The 15,120-nt window shown below is 58.6% G+C and overlaps 1 protein-coding gene across 5 annotated transcripts in view; it reads left to right on the top strand.

Moving 5' to 3' along the window:
* MGAT3 (beta-1,4-mannosyl-glycoprotein 4-beta-N-acetylglucosaminyltransferase) overlaps positions 1-11,114 on the top strand; it is a 28,367-nt gene extending 17,253 nt beyond the window's left edge. For 3 of the 5 annotated variants that reach the window (XM_036454666.2, XM_036454665.2, XM_045587473.1), the window contains exon 2: positions 8,537-11,114. In XM_036454666.2, coding sequence (XP_036310559.1) covers positions 8,538-10,139 — 1,602 coding nt within the window. In that variant the 5' untranslated portion in view covers position 8,537 and the 3' untranslated portion in view covers positions 10,140-11,114. Of the gene's footprint in view, positions 1-3,067; positions 3,229-8,530 lie in introns of those variants that run through there. The other 2 variants (XM_036454667.2, XM_045587472.1) reach the window with 2 other exon arrangements.
* Positions 11,115-15,120: the final 4,006 nt, after the last annotated feature.

Here is a 15,120-nt window from a genome sequence, read left to right as displayed (position 1 = left end):
CTTGTTTGTAAAGTACGGATAATAATTCCTACCTCAAAGGCTGGTTGTGAGGGACACATCTATATGAAACCCAGCCAACAGCTGGCACACATTTAAGCATGCAGTAAGCGGTGACCGTCCCATTAACATGAGCAAGGCGAGCTGGGGCAGATGGAGAGGCCAGGGCCACAGCAGCTGTGAGCCTCATGCTGAGCACAGCTGGCCCGTTGGCTGGTACCTGGGATGAGTAATCTGCTGAGCCTGCAGTCCGGTCAGTAGGCCGTATTGGGAGAGTGGGAATGTTCTGTATGTCCACTGCCACTGGCCTCTGGAGACCAGATGCTGGTGTCCTGGGTGAGCCAGTGACCAGTGGGGGAAGGGGAGGAGACCCCAAGGAACAAGGGCAGGTCCCAGTCTTAGGAACCAACCTTCCCAGGCACGTGTTCACCCTCCGCGGGAGGAGAGATTTGGAGGAAGGAGAGGGACAGAGGGCACGGGCTGGTGGTGGAGCAGGGGGAAAGTGATTCACCCTGGAGAGGGCTTCTGGGCGTGGGCGTTGGCCTGAGCGTTCTGCCAGCGCAGACCCTGTGCCCAGGCACGTTGGGTATTCTGGTGGCATGGGTGCCCTGTCTTCCTCCAACACTGCCTGGCTGGCCCAAGAACTGGTCCCCATGTAGCTCTGCCTCTCCCTTCTGGGCTTAGGTTTCCTTTCCCCTCTGCAGCTGACAGCTGCGGCCTCGTGGTGAACAGGGTTTGCAGGACTGGTCACCTGGAACAGATGGAGTCCTTGGCCAGGGATGGCCCCACGAGGCCACTCCCTCACTCGGGAATGCCCGGGGAGGCAGAATTCCTGGGGCCAGGGGGCCCTGGTACAGCAGACCTCCCTCAGCCAGGCCATTCGTGATTATCCTAGGGCAGGACCCCAAAATCTGCAGTCCCACTGTCTCAGTTTCCATCTGTTTCATTCCCACTAGTCCTGTGTGGCTTAACCCTCCAAGCCTCTGTTTTCTCATCTACAAAATGGAGACATTACTTTCCTCCAGGGCTGGTCCCCTCACCCGGCTTCTAACTCCTCTCCAGCGTTCATACCTGCACTGCCTGGCGCACAGCAAGGTCTCCATAAGTGCCTGGAGAATGTGCCAGCTGTAGTGACCCCTGCATGTGGCTTGACTTCTGGAGCCCTGCCTGGTGGAGGTGGAGGCAGGGCTGAATAATACGATGGTGAGACGGGAAGAGAGACAGCATCAGTCTTGTGCATCTTGCCAGAACTCCAGACTCTGTGCTGTTCCTAGCCCCTCCTCTGCTTTTCTCTCCGTGGGGAGTCATGGAGCCTCGTGTTGGAAGGACCCCTTAGTCCCCCAGACGAAGGGAGTATGGAAGTCACAGTCACTGCCTTCGATCCCTGCGCCGCTGACTTCCCTGCTTAATCCTAAGAAAGGACTGGAAGCAACAGCAGCAGCTCCCGCGAGGCGGGTACAGGCCGCCAGGAGGAGTCTGGCAGCCCAGGGGCTTGGAAGGGGCGGCTCTAAGGATTAGACAGGCAGAAGCCAAGTGGGCACTTGGCAGGGACACTGGCCTGGGCAAAGGCTTGGACAATATTCTTTTTTTTTTTTCTTGCTGGCACATGGGAGCATTATATAAATATTTGCTCTTGTTTTTATTTTGTAGAAATACATTTCATTTGAGGTATGTGTATAACCATAAACTTCTGTTTACAAGAAAATAACTCTTCAGCAAGAGGTTCAGGCTTGCTCTTGAGCTGGAGTTAGGGAGCCCAATACAAGGTTATGGAGACCCTAAGCATCCCTGCAAGTCCGGTTGTAGAGGAGTCTTTATCTTAATAAAAGTGGTGACAGAATCCAGGGGGGAAAACTATTACGCCCAGACTTCGTGATCCCCAAGGACCACCAGGGAGCCGAGTCCGATGCAATAAGCAAAAGAGCCTCTTCAATGCCAGCATGGGCTCTGTCCCACTCACGCCGGCAGCATGGCGGAAGAGTGCGAATTTCGCCAAGCCCTGGGGTTTTACTCGGGTGGTGATGTCACTGCTTTGGCTGACCCTGATTGGGCTAGGGTCCAGTTACACAAAATGGAGGATAACTCCGCCCTGCCCCACAGTGGAGTCAGGAGTTTATCCTTGCCCCACCCTGCCCTCTCATTCCCCCCTTGTCTTATGTGCATGAGTCAAATCATTGACAGCCTACTTCCTTTCAGCATACACAACAATTACAGTTACTAAGACCCTTAGTACCACAGTTCCCATCAGTATTGTCCTCACTGAAGTCCAGTTCCCCTCTTGCAGGCATCAATTTTCCTCCTGGCCTGTGTGGAGCCCAGGCTGGGGCGCTCACAGGTGAGGCCGCTAGTTGCCAGGATCCAGGCCATGCAGGAGCTGGGAGTCATGTAGTTAGGTCTGGGTGCCATCTACTTCAACAGCAGTGGGCATGCTCAGGATAACAGTGTAGCGTCCCTTTGAGTCCTTGGGCAGTGAATTTCTTTACCCACACTGAGTTCCCGGGCTACAGGGTCTGCGGTGGGCCCTGGCAGTGCATCTGGAACAAGCAAACTGCAGAGCCTGTAAGGACTTGAGCAAGGGAATAGTTATCAATTCCAGTTTTCTCCTTCTCTTTGACCCGCGGCCAGTCAGGCTCTCCGGATCGGCGTCCCTCATGGTCCTGGGAATTCCGGATGAGCCCCCATATGTTACGTCCAGACTTGGTGATCGCCAAGGACCACCAGGGAGCTGAGTCTGATGCAATAAACAAAAGAGCCTCTTCCACGCTAGCATGGGCTCTGTCCCACTCACGCCGGCAGCATGGCGGAAGAGCCTTGGACAATATTCTTAATTGAGGGCCCTTCAGACCTTAGGAGAGGAGTCTGACCCCTACGGGGGCTCCAGATACCCTAGGTTTCACCTCAGGTTTGGATGAGTCACTGAGACATGCCTGGGAAGGTGCTGGGTGCCATTTGGTGGTAAGGAGCCCTACAACTGGCCTAGTCCTCTAACAGCTGGCCAGGAGCCAGGCCTGGCGTGTGCAGTCGGGTCATCTGCATTCTGGCAGGAAACCCAAATGGAAGGAAAGAAACAGGCATTCTTAGAGCATCTATCAAGTGCCAGGCTCCATGCAGATGTTCTGACACCTGGGCTCATCCTGATCGCCCACAGGACTACAAGGGAGGGGATGTTATCTTCCTTCATTTGAAGACAGGCTGAGAGAGGCGAAGTAACTTGCTTAAGGACACACAGCAGTAAGTGATAGCACTGGGATTCACACGAAATCCCTCTGACTTCCAGTAACACTGGAAGCCAATATTTCCTGAGAGCATACTATATGCATAGGCCTGGTTACTAGTCCTTGGCATGGATTAACTGATCAGATTCTCAGAATAACCCTATGAGACAGGGAGTGTTATACCTCCATTTTATTGTATTTGGAGGGGGAACTGAGGCATAGAGTGGTGGAATAACTTGCCAAGGTCAGAGACAGTGTTCAGACCTGACGTTGTAACCACTGGCCTACTCTGTGTCTTGGGCACTGCCGACATGGCGGAGTTGGCTGCCATGATGCACCTCACCGCAAATCAAGATGCCCTTTCAGACAGGTGAACTCTTGGAGAGGTGGCGAGGGCCTGTTCGAAGTGCTCCGAGGGTGGGGGTTGATGGGCACACCCCTGAGCACCTACCAGGGGGTGGACCTGCCCGCTGCTGGACACAGACCACAGGGCCCCTTCTCCCAGTCGGAGGCGTTGAGTGCCCACGGCTGTTCCAGAGAGGACGCCAGCATCAGGCTCCTCAGGCTGGTGAGGACGGGGGCCAGGAGTGAGCCCGTGGGGGGAGTGGCCACGAGTGGCCGTGAACTGCTGAACCACAGAGGCCACCGCCTCAGGCACTCCCAGGACTGAGCTAGGACCCTGGCCAGCGCAGGAGAGCTCAGGACCATGGATAGCACCCGTGACAGCTGTCCGGGCTGTCTGCACCGGAGGCTGCTGCCCGCCTGGCCAGCTCCAGGTCACAGCCTCCGCCTCCAGGGAGCATCTGGCTCCTCTCACCACAGTCCCCAATGGACTCTGCTGAGCCCCACCCTGCATCATACTGTGTCATGGGGTTTGGGCTCATCTGCTTCCCCCCTCACTCCATCAGTCTTCCAGGGGAGCCCAGGGGAGCAGTGCGAAGACGGGGGAAGGAAGAAAATCTACCCAGCTGGGAGCCTCCCGGCGGGCACAGCCAGTGAGGCTGCGAGTCCGCACAGGAGGCGGCAGCCCAGGGTGGGCTGGTCCTGCTGCCATCCTGGGTCAGGGTCAGCATCAGGCTCCCTCCTCCATGATGGACTGGCCACCAGGAAGCACCCGGCCCATCCCCACCACCTTCACCCACTCAGAGAGGAGACCCAGCCCCTGGGGCTGGGAGCAACTCACGGGATATGTGGGGGGTCCTTCTACGGAGGCTCCCCGGCAGCCGCTCCGTTCCCTGGAGCTCCGGCCTGGCTCCTTGCTAAGCCCCTCGCTCTGCTCCTGTTGCTCTGAGACGGGACCGCACCTGCACAGCCTTTGCCAGCTGCTCCTCCCCCGCCCCAGGCTCCCCGCGCTCCGCTCTCTGCTCCCTGCCGGGCTGGGGAGCAGCAGTAGCAGCACGAGGAGCTGAAGCTCATGGAGCCTCGGTGTGTGTGGCACTTTGTGCGATTATTACTGTGTCCTCGGACCGATGGGAAAGGGAGGCGCAGGAACGTTTTCAGCCGACCCGAGGCTACACAGAAACGGCACTGGGACGCGCAGTCTGGTTCCAGAATGTGCGCCTGGAAGCAGCGAGGTGCTTCCGAGGAGGTGAGGGTGCAGTTCTGCCTCCGGGAGACGGACATCAGGGGTGATGGCACCGATTGTCTTCCCTCGTCAACAGTGGACACTTCGTCGGATCCTGTCACCCACTTGGGTTGAACTTGGCATATGGAAGGGGCTCAGGATGGCTTTACCACTGGATTAAATCCCACTGTTGACCCCCCCGAATCGAGTCTGACCCTTATGGGTTGTGTGACCCTAAGCATCACCCTGGCCTCAGTCTCCTCACCTGTGAAATGGGATGACAACGGGACCTGCTCCGTTGGGGGGATTCAGTGAGCTTGTGTGTTGGACGTGCTTAGGACAGCAGCTGGGCTGTGTCAGTGACTGAGCTTTATGGTTACACCTGATGGTTTCTGGTGAAGCTTTGCAGTGGACGCAGGTGCTGCTGGCTGGGCCCAGTTGGCTCCATGGCCACCTGTGCTGGGGAGGGACACCGTCTCGGCTGTAAGGAGGGAACAGGCACTGGCTTGGGAGCATGACTTATGTTCATTCCTGACCATCTACTTAGTGTCACTGGGGAAAGGCTCATCAGCGCTCTGAGTCTCAGTTTCCCCGTCTGTGAAAACAAAGCCCTCACAACCACCTTTAGCGTGATTGGGACTGAGGGAGACCCTCGTTCCCAGGGCTTTTTATTCCACTCCAGCTTCCGTGCCTCTCAGTCAAGAAATGTATTTAAGCCCTAACCGGTTTGGCTCAGTGGATAGAGCGCCGGCCTGCGGACTTAAAGGTCCCGGGTTCGATTCCGGTCAAGGGCATGTACCTTGGTTGCGGGCACATCCCCAGTGGGCGGTGTGCAGGAGGCAGTCGGTCGATGTTTCTCTCTCGTCGATGGTTCTAACTCTCTATTTCTCTCTGTAAAAAATTAATAAAAAAAAATATATATATATATATATTTTTTTTAAATATATTTTATTGATTTTTTTACAGAGAGGAAGAGAGATAGAGAGCCTTGGTTGCGGGCACATCCCCTTGACCGGAATCAAACCCGGGACCTTTCAGTCCACAGACCGACGCTCTACCACTGAGCCAAACCGGTTTCGGCAAAATATATATTTTTAAAAAAAGAAATGTATTGAAGCCATAGCCAGTGTTGGTAAGTGGTTAGAGCATCATCCTGCACACCCAAGGGTCTTGAGTTCAACTCCTGGTCAAGGGCACATACCTGGGTTGCGGGTTTGTTCCCTGCCCCCAGTAGAGTGCATGCGGGAGGCAACCAATCGATGTGTCTCTCTCACATCATTGTTTCTCTCCTCTCTCTCTTCTCCTCCCAGCTGTTCCCTTCCATTTTCTCCAAAAATCAATGGAAAAACTATCCTCGGGTGAAGATTTAAAAACAAACTTATTTGAAGCACTTATGGAAACACACGAGGATAGATATTATAACAAGGAGTCAGGCCAGGAAGAATAAGAGTTTAAAAATTCGGCCCTGACGGGTGTGGCTCAGTTGGCTGAGTGTCGTCCTGGGCACCACAAGGTCTCTGGTTTGATTCCTGGTCAGGGCACATGCCCAGGCTGCGGGTTCAGTCTCCGGTTGGGACATGTACAGGAGGCAGCTGACTGGTGTTTCTGTTATACAACGATGCTTCTCTCTCTCTCTCTCTCCCTTCCTCTCTCAAATCAATAAAAACATATTTTAAAAAAATACCAGCAGCTCTGAGTGAAGGTGTCCGGGAAAATGCAGTTTACGAGGCACTGACTTGCTCCGAGCTGACCTCTGCGCAGTTTGAGCTTCCTGGCAGCCGAGTGACAGGGAAACGTGCTCAGTTCTGTGATTCTCGGCAGCAGTGAGGCTGGGACCTTTTAAAGGGGCCTCACTCTGAAGGCTCCGGAGCCAGAGGGAGATGGATCCCAGGCATTGGTGTCTGTCCTCGGGAGGGCACAGCTGGCCCGGTAACCAGAGCCTAAAAGTCAGGCCGGCAGGGGAGCTGGGCATTGTGACCTCCGTGGGGTCCAAGTGCCCCTTGGGGAAGAGCAGGGTGTTCCCTTGCCTCCCTGAGTGTCTGACCTGCTAAGGCCTCTGTTCACTGCTGCCCCGGGATTTAGTCCTGGCCCCGTCCTGCCCTGCTCTCCACAGCTCAGGGATTGGGGTGTGCCCGCAGAGGCAGGTCCCAAATAGGGGACAGTCTGCCGGAGCCATCGGGCTCCCTTGCCAGTCCCTGAACTCTTTAGGTGGGCCACTCAGGAGGCTTCTGCTGTGCTGACCTCAATGTGCAGTTGCCTTTGACCCGGTCCTTGCCATGGCAACAGCTCGCCGCCTGCCTTTATTGGGCCTCACCCCACTGCCCCTCCACTCATTCTGCTGGCTGGTCTGCCTGCTCCGCTTCCCCAGAGCAGGGCTGGAATCCACTGTGAACCCCGAAGACACCCTTCAAATGCTGCCAAGGAGCAGCCTCTCCCCCCGCCTTCTCGAAGGCCAATGGCGGCCAGCCCTGCCTCTGCCCTGGGACAGCTGACACTCAGCAGAGGTTAGGGGCTCCCCTCTCCCCCTCAGTTGTCCTGCCTGCCTGCAGTCCGCTGTGCTAGCCACCTGAGGACAGGCTCCGGGAAGGGCAAGCGTTCAAGTTGGAACGAGATGGGACATCTTGGACCTGACACACAGGCACTGCCCAGCCAGGGGTGGGCGACTCGCTGTGGCAAACGTACGTGTGATGGAGGATGCTGGCCCTGGGGTGACGTGAGGAGTGTAAGGGGACTCTCTGTGCCATCTTGGCAACTTTTCTGATAAACTACAAATACTCTAACAGAGAAAGTCTGCTTACATTGTAAAAAATACTCTTCGGAGGCCCTCCACAGCCATAACGAACTGATAAATTAGACTGTGTAAATAGAGAATGGTTATATTCATGAATCACTCATGAATAGGGTGATTCATTCAAAAGAACCATGGAATATTATGTGGGATTTAAAAGGAAATGGTAGCTTTATTTCTACGGGTCTGAAAACCTCTTTATTATTGATTGAGAAAAAAATTAGATTGGACTTAGTGTCCAGTATTTAAGAAAACTATTAAACCAAGAACAGAAAAATCGCATCTTAAAGCCAGCGATACACCTCTGATAGCTGAAGTTATTTATGCCTGGAGACCAATCTAGTGTGAGGCACAGTAATGAGGGGAACTTTTACTTAACTTTATTCTTTAAATATATTAGAATTAAATGTCATCCCTTGAGACCTGTGATTTTTTTTTTTTTCCAGCGAAAAGGCATTCAAAAGACTAGTCACTATCCCACCAGAAAAGGTACAGTAGGTAGAAAGAACAAGAACCTCACCCGGGGCAGTGCAAAAGGGGCCCGGAGTCTGCAGTCTGCTCCCCGCTCCTTTGGGGCCCGTGAGCCCCCAGGGGGGCTGCACTTCAGGGTTGAGCTTTTCCCAGGATGCATTTTGTTCCTGGAGCAGTGCAGCTGGTGCAGTTGGGGCGGGGCGGGGCGGGTGGGCTGCAGAGGCTGGATGTGGGAAGTACTGAGGGAGCAGAGGGAGGTCCTAAACCAGGAGGGGCGTTTCTGTGATACTGGGGGTTCCGGAGATACTGGGTTCAGCAGGTGGACCCACAGGCTTGACGCCTGGGGGGGGCAGGAGGTGATTGCAAGCAGGATCCCCAGCAAGTGGCCCGGGCATTCCCAAACACGGCGGCGCAAAGGCCTGGCCAGGTCCGGCTCCTAGGAGGGTCTCAGGCTCCCTGCCCCGGGAATGCAGACCCTGACCTGCTCTCCTCTCCCCGCAGGATGAAGATGAGACGCTACAAGCTCTTCCTCATGTTCTGTATGGCCGGCCTGTGCCTCATCTCCTTCCTGCACTTCTTTAAGACCCTGTCCTATGTCACCTTCCCCAGGGAACTGGCCTCCCTCAGCCCCAACCTCCTGTCCAGCTTCTTCTGGAACAATGCCCCCGTCACGCCCCAGGCCAGCCCGGAGCCGGGGAGCCCCGACCTGCTGCGCACCCCACTCTATTCCCACTCGCCCCTGCTCCAGCCGCTGTCCCCGAGCAAGGCCGCCGAGGACCTCCACCGCATGGACTTTGTGCTCCCCGAGGACACCACCGAGTACTTCGTCCGCACCAAGGCGGGGGGCGTCTGCTTCAGACCGGGCACCAAGGTGCTGGAGAAGCCGCCGTCGGGGCGGCCGGAGGAGAAGACGGAGGGGGGCGACGGCTCGTCCGCCAGGGGCCCCGCCCGGCACCTGCTGAGCACCAGGGAGCGCGCGGGGGCCCGGGGCCCGCGGCGCAAGTGGGTGGAGTGCGTGTGCCTGCCGGGCTGGCACGGGCCCAGCTGCGGGGTGCCCACCGTGGTGCAGTACTCCAACCTGCCCACCAAGGAGCGCCTGGTGCCCCGGGAGGTGCCGCGGCGCGTCATCAACGCCATCAACATCAACCACGAGTTCGACCTGCTGGACGTGCGCTTCCACGAGCTGGGCGACGTGGTGGACGCCTTCGTGGTGTGCGAGTCCAACTTCACGGCCTACGGGGAGCCGCGGCCCCTCAAGTTCCGGGAGATGCTCAGCAACGGCACGTTCGAGTACATCCGGCACAAGGTGCTGTACGTCTTCCTGGACCACTTCCCGCCGGGCGGCCGGCAGGACGGCTGGATCGCCGACGACTACCTGCGCACCTTCCTGACGCAGGACGGCGTGGCCCGGCTGCGCAACCTGCGGCCGGACGACGTGTTCATCATCGACGACGCGGACGAGATCCCTGCGCGCGACGGCGTGCTCTTCCTCAAGCTCTACGACGGCTGGACCGAGCCCTTCGCCTTCCACATGCGCAAGTCGCTGTACGGCTTCTTCTGGAAGCAGCCGGGCACGCTGGAGGTGGTGTCGGGCTGCACGGTGGACATGCTGCGCTCGGTGTACGGGCTGGACGGCATCCGCCTGCGCCGCCGCCAGTACTACACCATGCCCGCCTTCCGGCAGTACGAGAACCGCACGGGCCACATCCTGGTGCAGTGGTCGCTGGGCAGCCCCCTGCACTTCGCCGGCTGGCACTGCTCCTGGTGCTTCACCCCCGAGGGCATCCACTTCAAGCTCGTGTCCGCCCAGAACGGGGACTTCCCGCGCTGGGGCGACTACGAGGACAAGCGGGACCTCAACTACATCCGCAGCCTGATCCGCACCGGCGGCTGGTTCGACGGCACGCAGCAGGAGTACCCGCCCGCCGACCCCGGCGAGCACATGTACGCCCCCAAGTACCTGCTGCAGAACTACCACCGGTTCCGCTACCTGCTGGACAACCCCTACCAGGGCCCCAGGAGCACGGCGGAGGGCGGGCCGCGGAGCAGGGGCGGCGAGGGGAGGCCCCCCGCCAGGGCCAAGGCGGAGGCGGTGGAAGGCTAAGGGTGCCTGACGTTCGCGGCCAGGGGCAGGGCAGGGGTGCGGCCGCCCTCCTGTGGTCTTCCTGCCTCCCCCTGTCCTCCGGGGTCCGAGGAGAGGGGACCGGAAGCGGATGCGTGGGAGAACCTTCCCTGTGCACGCCCTTGTGGATCAGGGATCAGGCCTGTGACCTCAGAAACCGGCATTCCTCATGCTGAGAGGGGACCCTGACCCTTCCGCCCTCCAAGGAGCTGTGCCAGGAGGTTCCGCGGACAGCGCATGATGGTAACCGGGAAGCAGGGGCGGGGGTGGGGGGCTGGAGGAGCTCCCGGTGGCCCGGGAGCTGGGCTGCTGGGAGAGGCCAGCCTTTGGCCCTGCGGTGGGAAGGGCTTGCCAGGAGGTCCCCAGCTCTGTAAATAGTTGCATTGGGGTGCAGGAGGAAGCGGGATTCCAGGAAAGGAGGGAATAGAATAGCATCCAGCTGAGAGGTAGCCAGGGTCCTCGGAAGTGCTGGGCAGGAGCCGTGAACCTCCACCCGCCTCCCCTCAGGGCCCCAGATGCTCCTGAGCCAACATAGGCCGGGGCCCGGGAGTCCTCCCAGTTCTGAACCTGGTTGATGTTCCTTCTTACGTTTCTCTTTCTGTCCAGTGGGCTCCCACTTGGTCCTCTAAGGCCAGGGGTCCAGTTCTCAGGGTGGGATGGGACATCAGCCAGCTTAGGGGGTCAGACATGGGGGTGCCCCACACCCCTTTCTGCCGGAATCCTCAGCCCCAGCCCTCCACTGTCTCTGGTGGAGTAACCCTTGTCCCCTTCTTGGTGTTGGCTAGAGGCCAGAAAGGAGCCCTGAGGCTGCCCTGGGCCCGGGAGCCACTGAGGCCAGTTCTGTGACATCTCTCGCCTCTTAGTCTGCCCCACGGGGGCGGGAGACGTATTCATTAAAGTAGGTTCTAAGCTGCTGTAATGAAGAGACCCCGAAATACAGTGCTTTAAGCAAGACAAGCTTGTGTCTAATTTAACTGTCCAGGGGGCCGGTCAGTAGGGCAGCTCTGCTTTCCTCACACCCCCCTTCCAGTCCCGGACAGAGTGGTTCTCCACTTCCTGCCATCACGTGCGTCCGGGCCTGGGGGAAGCAGAGAAAAACACGGGAGTGCACACCCTTTCCTGTTAACGTGTGAGCCAGGGACGGCACAGCTGCTGCTGGCCGCATCTCGCTGGTCAGCACTTAGTCACGTGTCCACCGTAGCTGCAAGGGAAGCTGGGCCTCCACGTGCCCGTCAGCTCGGCTCTCCTCTTAGAGGAAGGCGGGAGGGTGGCCACGGGGGCCGGGGCACCTCTGGCGCAGGGGGTGGGGAAGAGTCATAAGATCCTCCTCTCACATCGGAGCCCCTGGAACAACCTGCTCCTGCCCCCTCACTGCCAGCCAGGGCTGGAGTGCAGGGGGGCCTGCAGTCATGGGGAGGACGAGACACCCCCTCTCCAAGGCCCCATTGGATGCTCACAGAGATGCCAGGAGGCAGAGGCTGCCTGTGGGACGGTACATGTTGGTACGCGTGTGTGTATTTATGGGCATGGGTGCATGCTTGTGTGTACTTGTATGTGTCTGTGTCGGTGTGTCCCTGTACATAGATGCTTGTGTGTGGATACGGGAGCAGGGCCCAGGTGCTTCCCGGGATCTGGAGCCTGTGGCCACACCTCCTGCAGCTCCCCAGAATGCCAGGCAGAAAGCCCGTGGGGAGCCTGGAAACAAGGCTGAGGGATGCAGGGTCCGTCTGTCTGTCTGTCTTTCAGTCCAAGAGATGAGAATCCTCCTGACCTGAGCGCCCACTACCTCCAGCCACTCTTGGCCCCACCACATCTTCCCACTCTGCCCTCCGGCCCCCAGCAGGGCTTTCTCTGAGTGTCTCCTGACAGCCAGAGAGGGGGTGCCCCTCTGCCACAGCTCTGTCTGGGGGAGTCCCGGGGTGGGCGTGGCCTGGGAGCAGCCCCTGGTGGGCAGGAATGCAGAGGCTGAGGGTCTCTATTTCCTCCCTCCTCCCTCCGAGTTCCAGCAGCCGCCCTCTCTGATCCCGCGTGGGGCTGAGACGTGGCTCAGAGCCAGCAGCCTGCTCACCCCCGGACAGGCAGTGTCAGGGCTCCTGAGTCAGGCCTGAGTCCCAGCCCAGGAACCCCCTCCTCACCAGCTCCCTTACCCCACGCCCCTGGCCCGCCTGCGACTGCGAATGCTGCTTCCCAGGCGGCCTCCACTTCACCAGCTCGGAGACGACGGAGCCAGGACAGCGAGCCCTGCCTTTCCGTAGACCCCGAGGGCTGTTTGTGGTCTCTGCCATGTGGCAGCCTGGCCATGGGATGGAGATGGCAGCTGTCAGAGGGGTGGGGCCGAAGCATGGGGTTGAAGAGTTTCGATTATAGTCACAACATACACTGGGAATTTGGGGGGTCGGGGAGCCCTGGGCCACTCCCCCAATAGAAGGGAAACCGAACTGTGAATGTGAACACTGTGCACCAGATAGCCTGCCCTGTGCCACCTGCCCGGTGACTGCAGGAGGCCCAGCCGCCCCAGGTCATGTCCGGTCCGGTCCCAGGGACGGTGTGGGGAGCTTCGGGCAAAGGTGACCATCGGGGTGGGGAGGCAGGACTTGCCCAAGCAGGGACAGGGCCCTGGGAAAGGTATAATTTAAGGACACCATTATTTCTTTTGTAAGGGAAAATCAATATGTACATTCTGAAATCATTTTCTCTGTAAATGGTTGGATTTCATTTCACCCTTAAAGGGATGTTTAAGATAATATTAATAATAAAAACATCTGCAAAGTCTGCAGCGTGCGCATGTGTGGCTGGTGTGGGATGCTCTGGGCAGGGAGGGTACCAGTGGGTGGGTGGCTCTGGTCTTGCTGAAGCCACTCTTGCTGTGGAGGGCGGGCCTCCCCAGGGCTGGGTGCAGTTACCTCCACCAGCACCAGGGGGCAGCCTTCCCTCCCACCGATGGAGATACACTGAGAAAGGGGAGGTCTGGGCAGAAGGAAGGGGAAGCGGACTTGGGACTTCTGGGGGGTCTAGATGAAGACGTGGGTGCCTCTACCAAGAGGCAGCCATTCTCCCCAGGCGGCCTCCGTGCTCTTGGGGCATCAAGACCAATGCGTCCCCCTCCGTCGTTTCCTTCCTGAGCCGGTGGGTCCTCAGGATGTTTGCAGCATCCCCGGCCTCCACCCACTAGACTCCGCCCCTTGATGGCAGCACAGGGCTGGACCTGGGTTGACAGCGCTGGTCCTGTCATCAGCCGTCAGGCAGGAGGAGACGGCAGCCTCCAGGACCAGCCCTCTCTCCTGGGGAGCTGACCGGGGAGCTGACCAGGGACATGGGCGGCGATGGCGCCTGGAGCCGTGGGATGTGGGGGGCCTCCTGGCGGTTCCCCTGGGACCTGTGGGTCCTGGTCTGTCCTGGGGAGGGCCTCTGGGTATTTTCTAAGGAGAATCCCAGAGATGGCGGGAATGGACACCGTGAACTCTGCCTCTGTCCCCTGTGGGCTGGCTGTCAGCCTCCGTGTCAGATGGGGAGGCCGAGGCCAGGGACGGGAAGGAGTGACCTCAGTGCTGCTGGCCAGAGCAGGGGCTGGTGCCTCCCGAGCACTCACAAGGCACCAAGCCCTTCGCGTGCGGCTGGAGGTGGGAGGGACGTCCTTGAGATTTTAGGGGACAGGGAATCGCCCAATCCAGGCCCAGTTCACCGTGACCACGTCCTGGGGCACAGGCTCCGGAGGGGGTACTCGGTTTTACAAAGCCCTTAACGGGTCCCCTCGATGGCCAGCATGTAACGCGATCCGGTGAGGATGCTTAGGAAGCAGTTCTGTTATTGCAAATCCAGCTCCTCTCTCTGGAAGCCCGTGCCCATGCAGCTAGGCACGTGACCCCGCTCTGGAACAATTAGGCCTTTTGTCCTGCCACCCACGGGCCTCACCCCCCATATCTGTGCCACCCTCTTGGCCACTGTTGGCCTTTCAAGTCAGTCCTACCCTCGGCTGTTGACTGTCCGCTGCACAGCAGGCCCTGAGGAAGACGTAGAAATGGACCCGCCGTTTTCTGGCCTCCAGGAGCGCCACGTCCACCGGGAGGAGCCAGGGTTTCTCGGCCTTGGCGCCGCTGACACTGTGGGCCGGGCCATTCTTTGTGTCAGGCTGTCCGTGACAGGGCGGTTAGCAGCGTCCCCGGCCCCTACCCACTAGACACCACTAGCACCCAGTCCCCCAAGTGTGGCCCCAGCTATGTCTCCAGACATTACTGAATAAATCTCCCTTGGGTGCAGGGTCACCCAGGCTCCCGCAGGAGCAGGAGTACCCAGCTGTTGAGCATCTACTGTAGACGTGCCGGGCACGTTGTACAATTACCTCACCTGCTAGTGATCCTGTGGGATGGATGACAGTGGTCACTGGGGGTCAGCTTTTCTCTTGTGGAATTTAATGGTATTGGGGGTGTCCTCCCGCTCTCCATCCTGGGAGATGGGAGGTGGGGAGGCTAGGATTTAGGGAGATTAAGGGTAGAATTGCTCCAAGGCACTCAGCTCCCGGGTGGGATTTAGGACCAGTCCCCGCCGCCCTTCTGACGGTCCTGCACTGCCCCCTAGTGGGAGGGTGAGATGTCGCTGCAGCGGCCACGCTTCCCAGTTTTCCTCCTCGCTGGAGGCCACGCTGGGTTCCAGGCAGCTGTGCAGACGCTGCTGCCAAATGGGCAGGCAGGCGTGTAAAGGCTAGCGTGACGGAGAAGTAGAATCCTAAAAAACAAGCCTAGGAAGCAACAGACAACGCAGAGGCCACGCTAGGGGCGCGTCGAAGTGTCGAAGGTGCAGAGGAGCCGGGCACGTCCTCTTCGCGCTCTTACAGGTGAGGGAATGGAGGTTCCAGAACTTTCACAGGAAGTGGTGGGGCTTCGGGATGAACGCTGACAGCGGGCACCTCTGGGGCATCTGTCTTGTCTAGAGCGTGCTCCTCACTTTTGTGTCCCCATCACTCTGC

This window comes from Pipistrellus kuhlii, unplaced genomic scaffold, assembly GCF_014108245.1.
Source record: "Pipistrellus kuhlii isolate mPipKuh1 unplaced genomic scaffold, mPipKuh1.p scaffold_m20_p_3, whole genome shotgun sequence".
NCBI classification, from domain to species: Eukaryota; Metazoa; Chordata; class Mammalia; order Chiroptera; family Vespertilionidae; genus Pipistrellus; species Pipistrellus kuhlii.
This window is presented reverse-complemented; position numbering and strand designations above follow the sequence as displayed.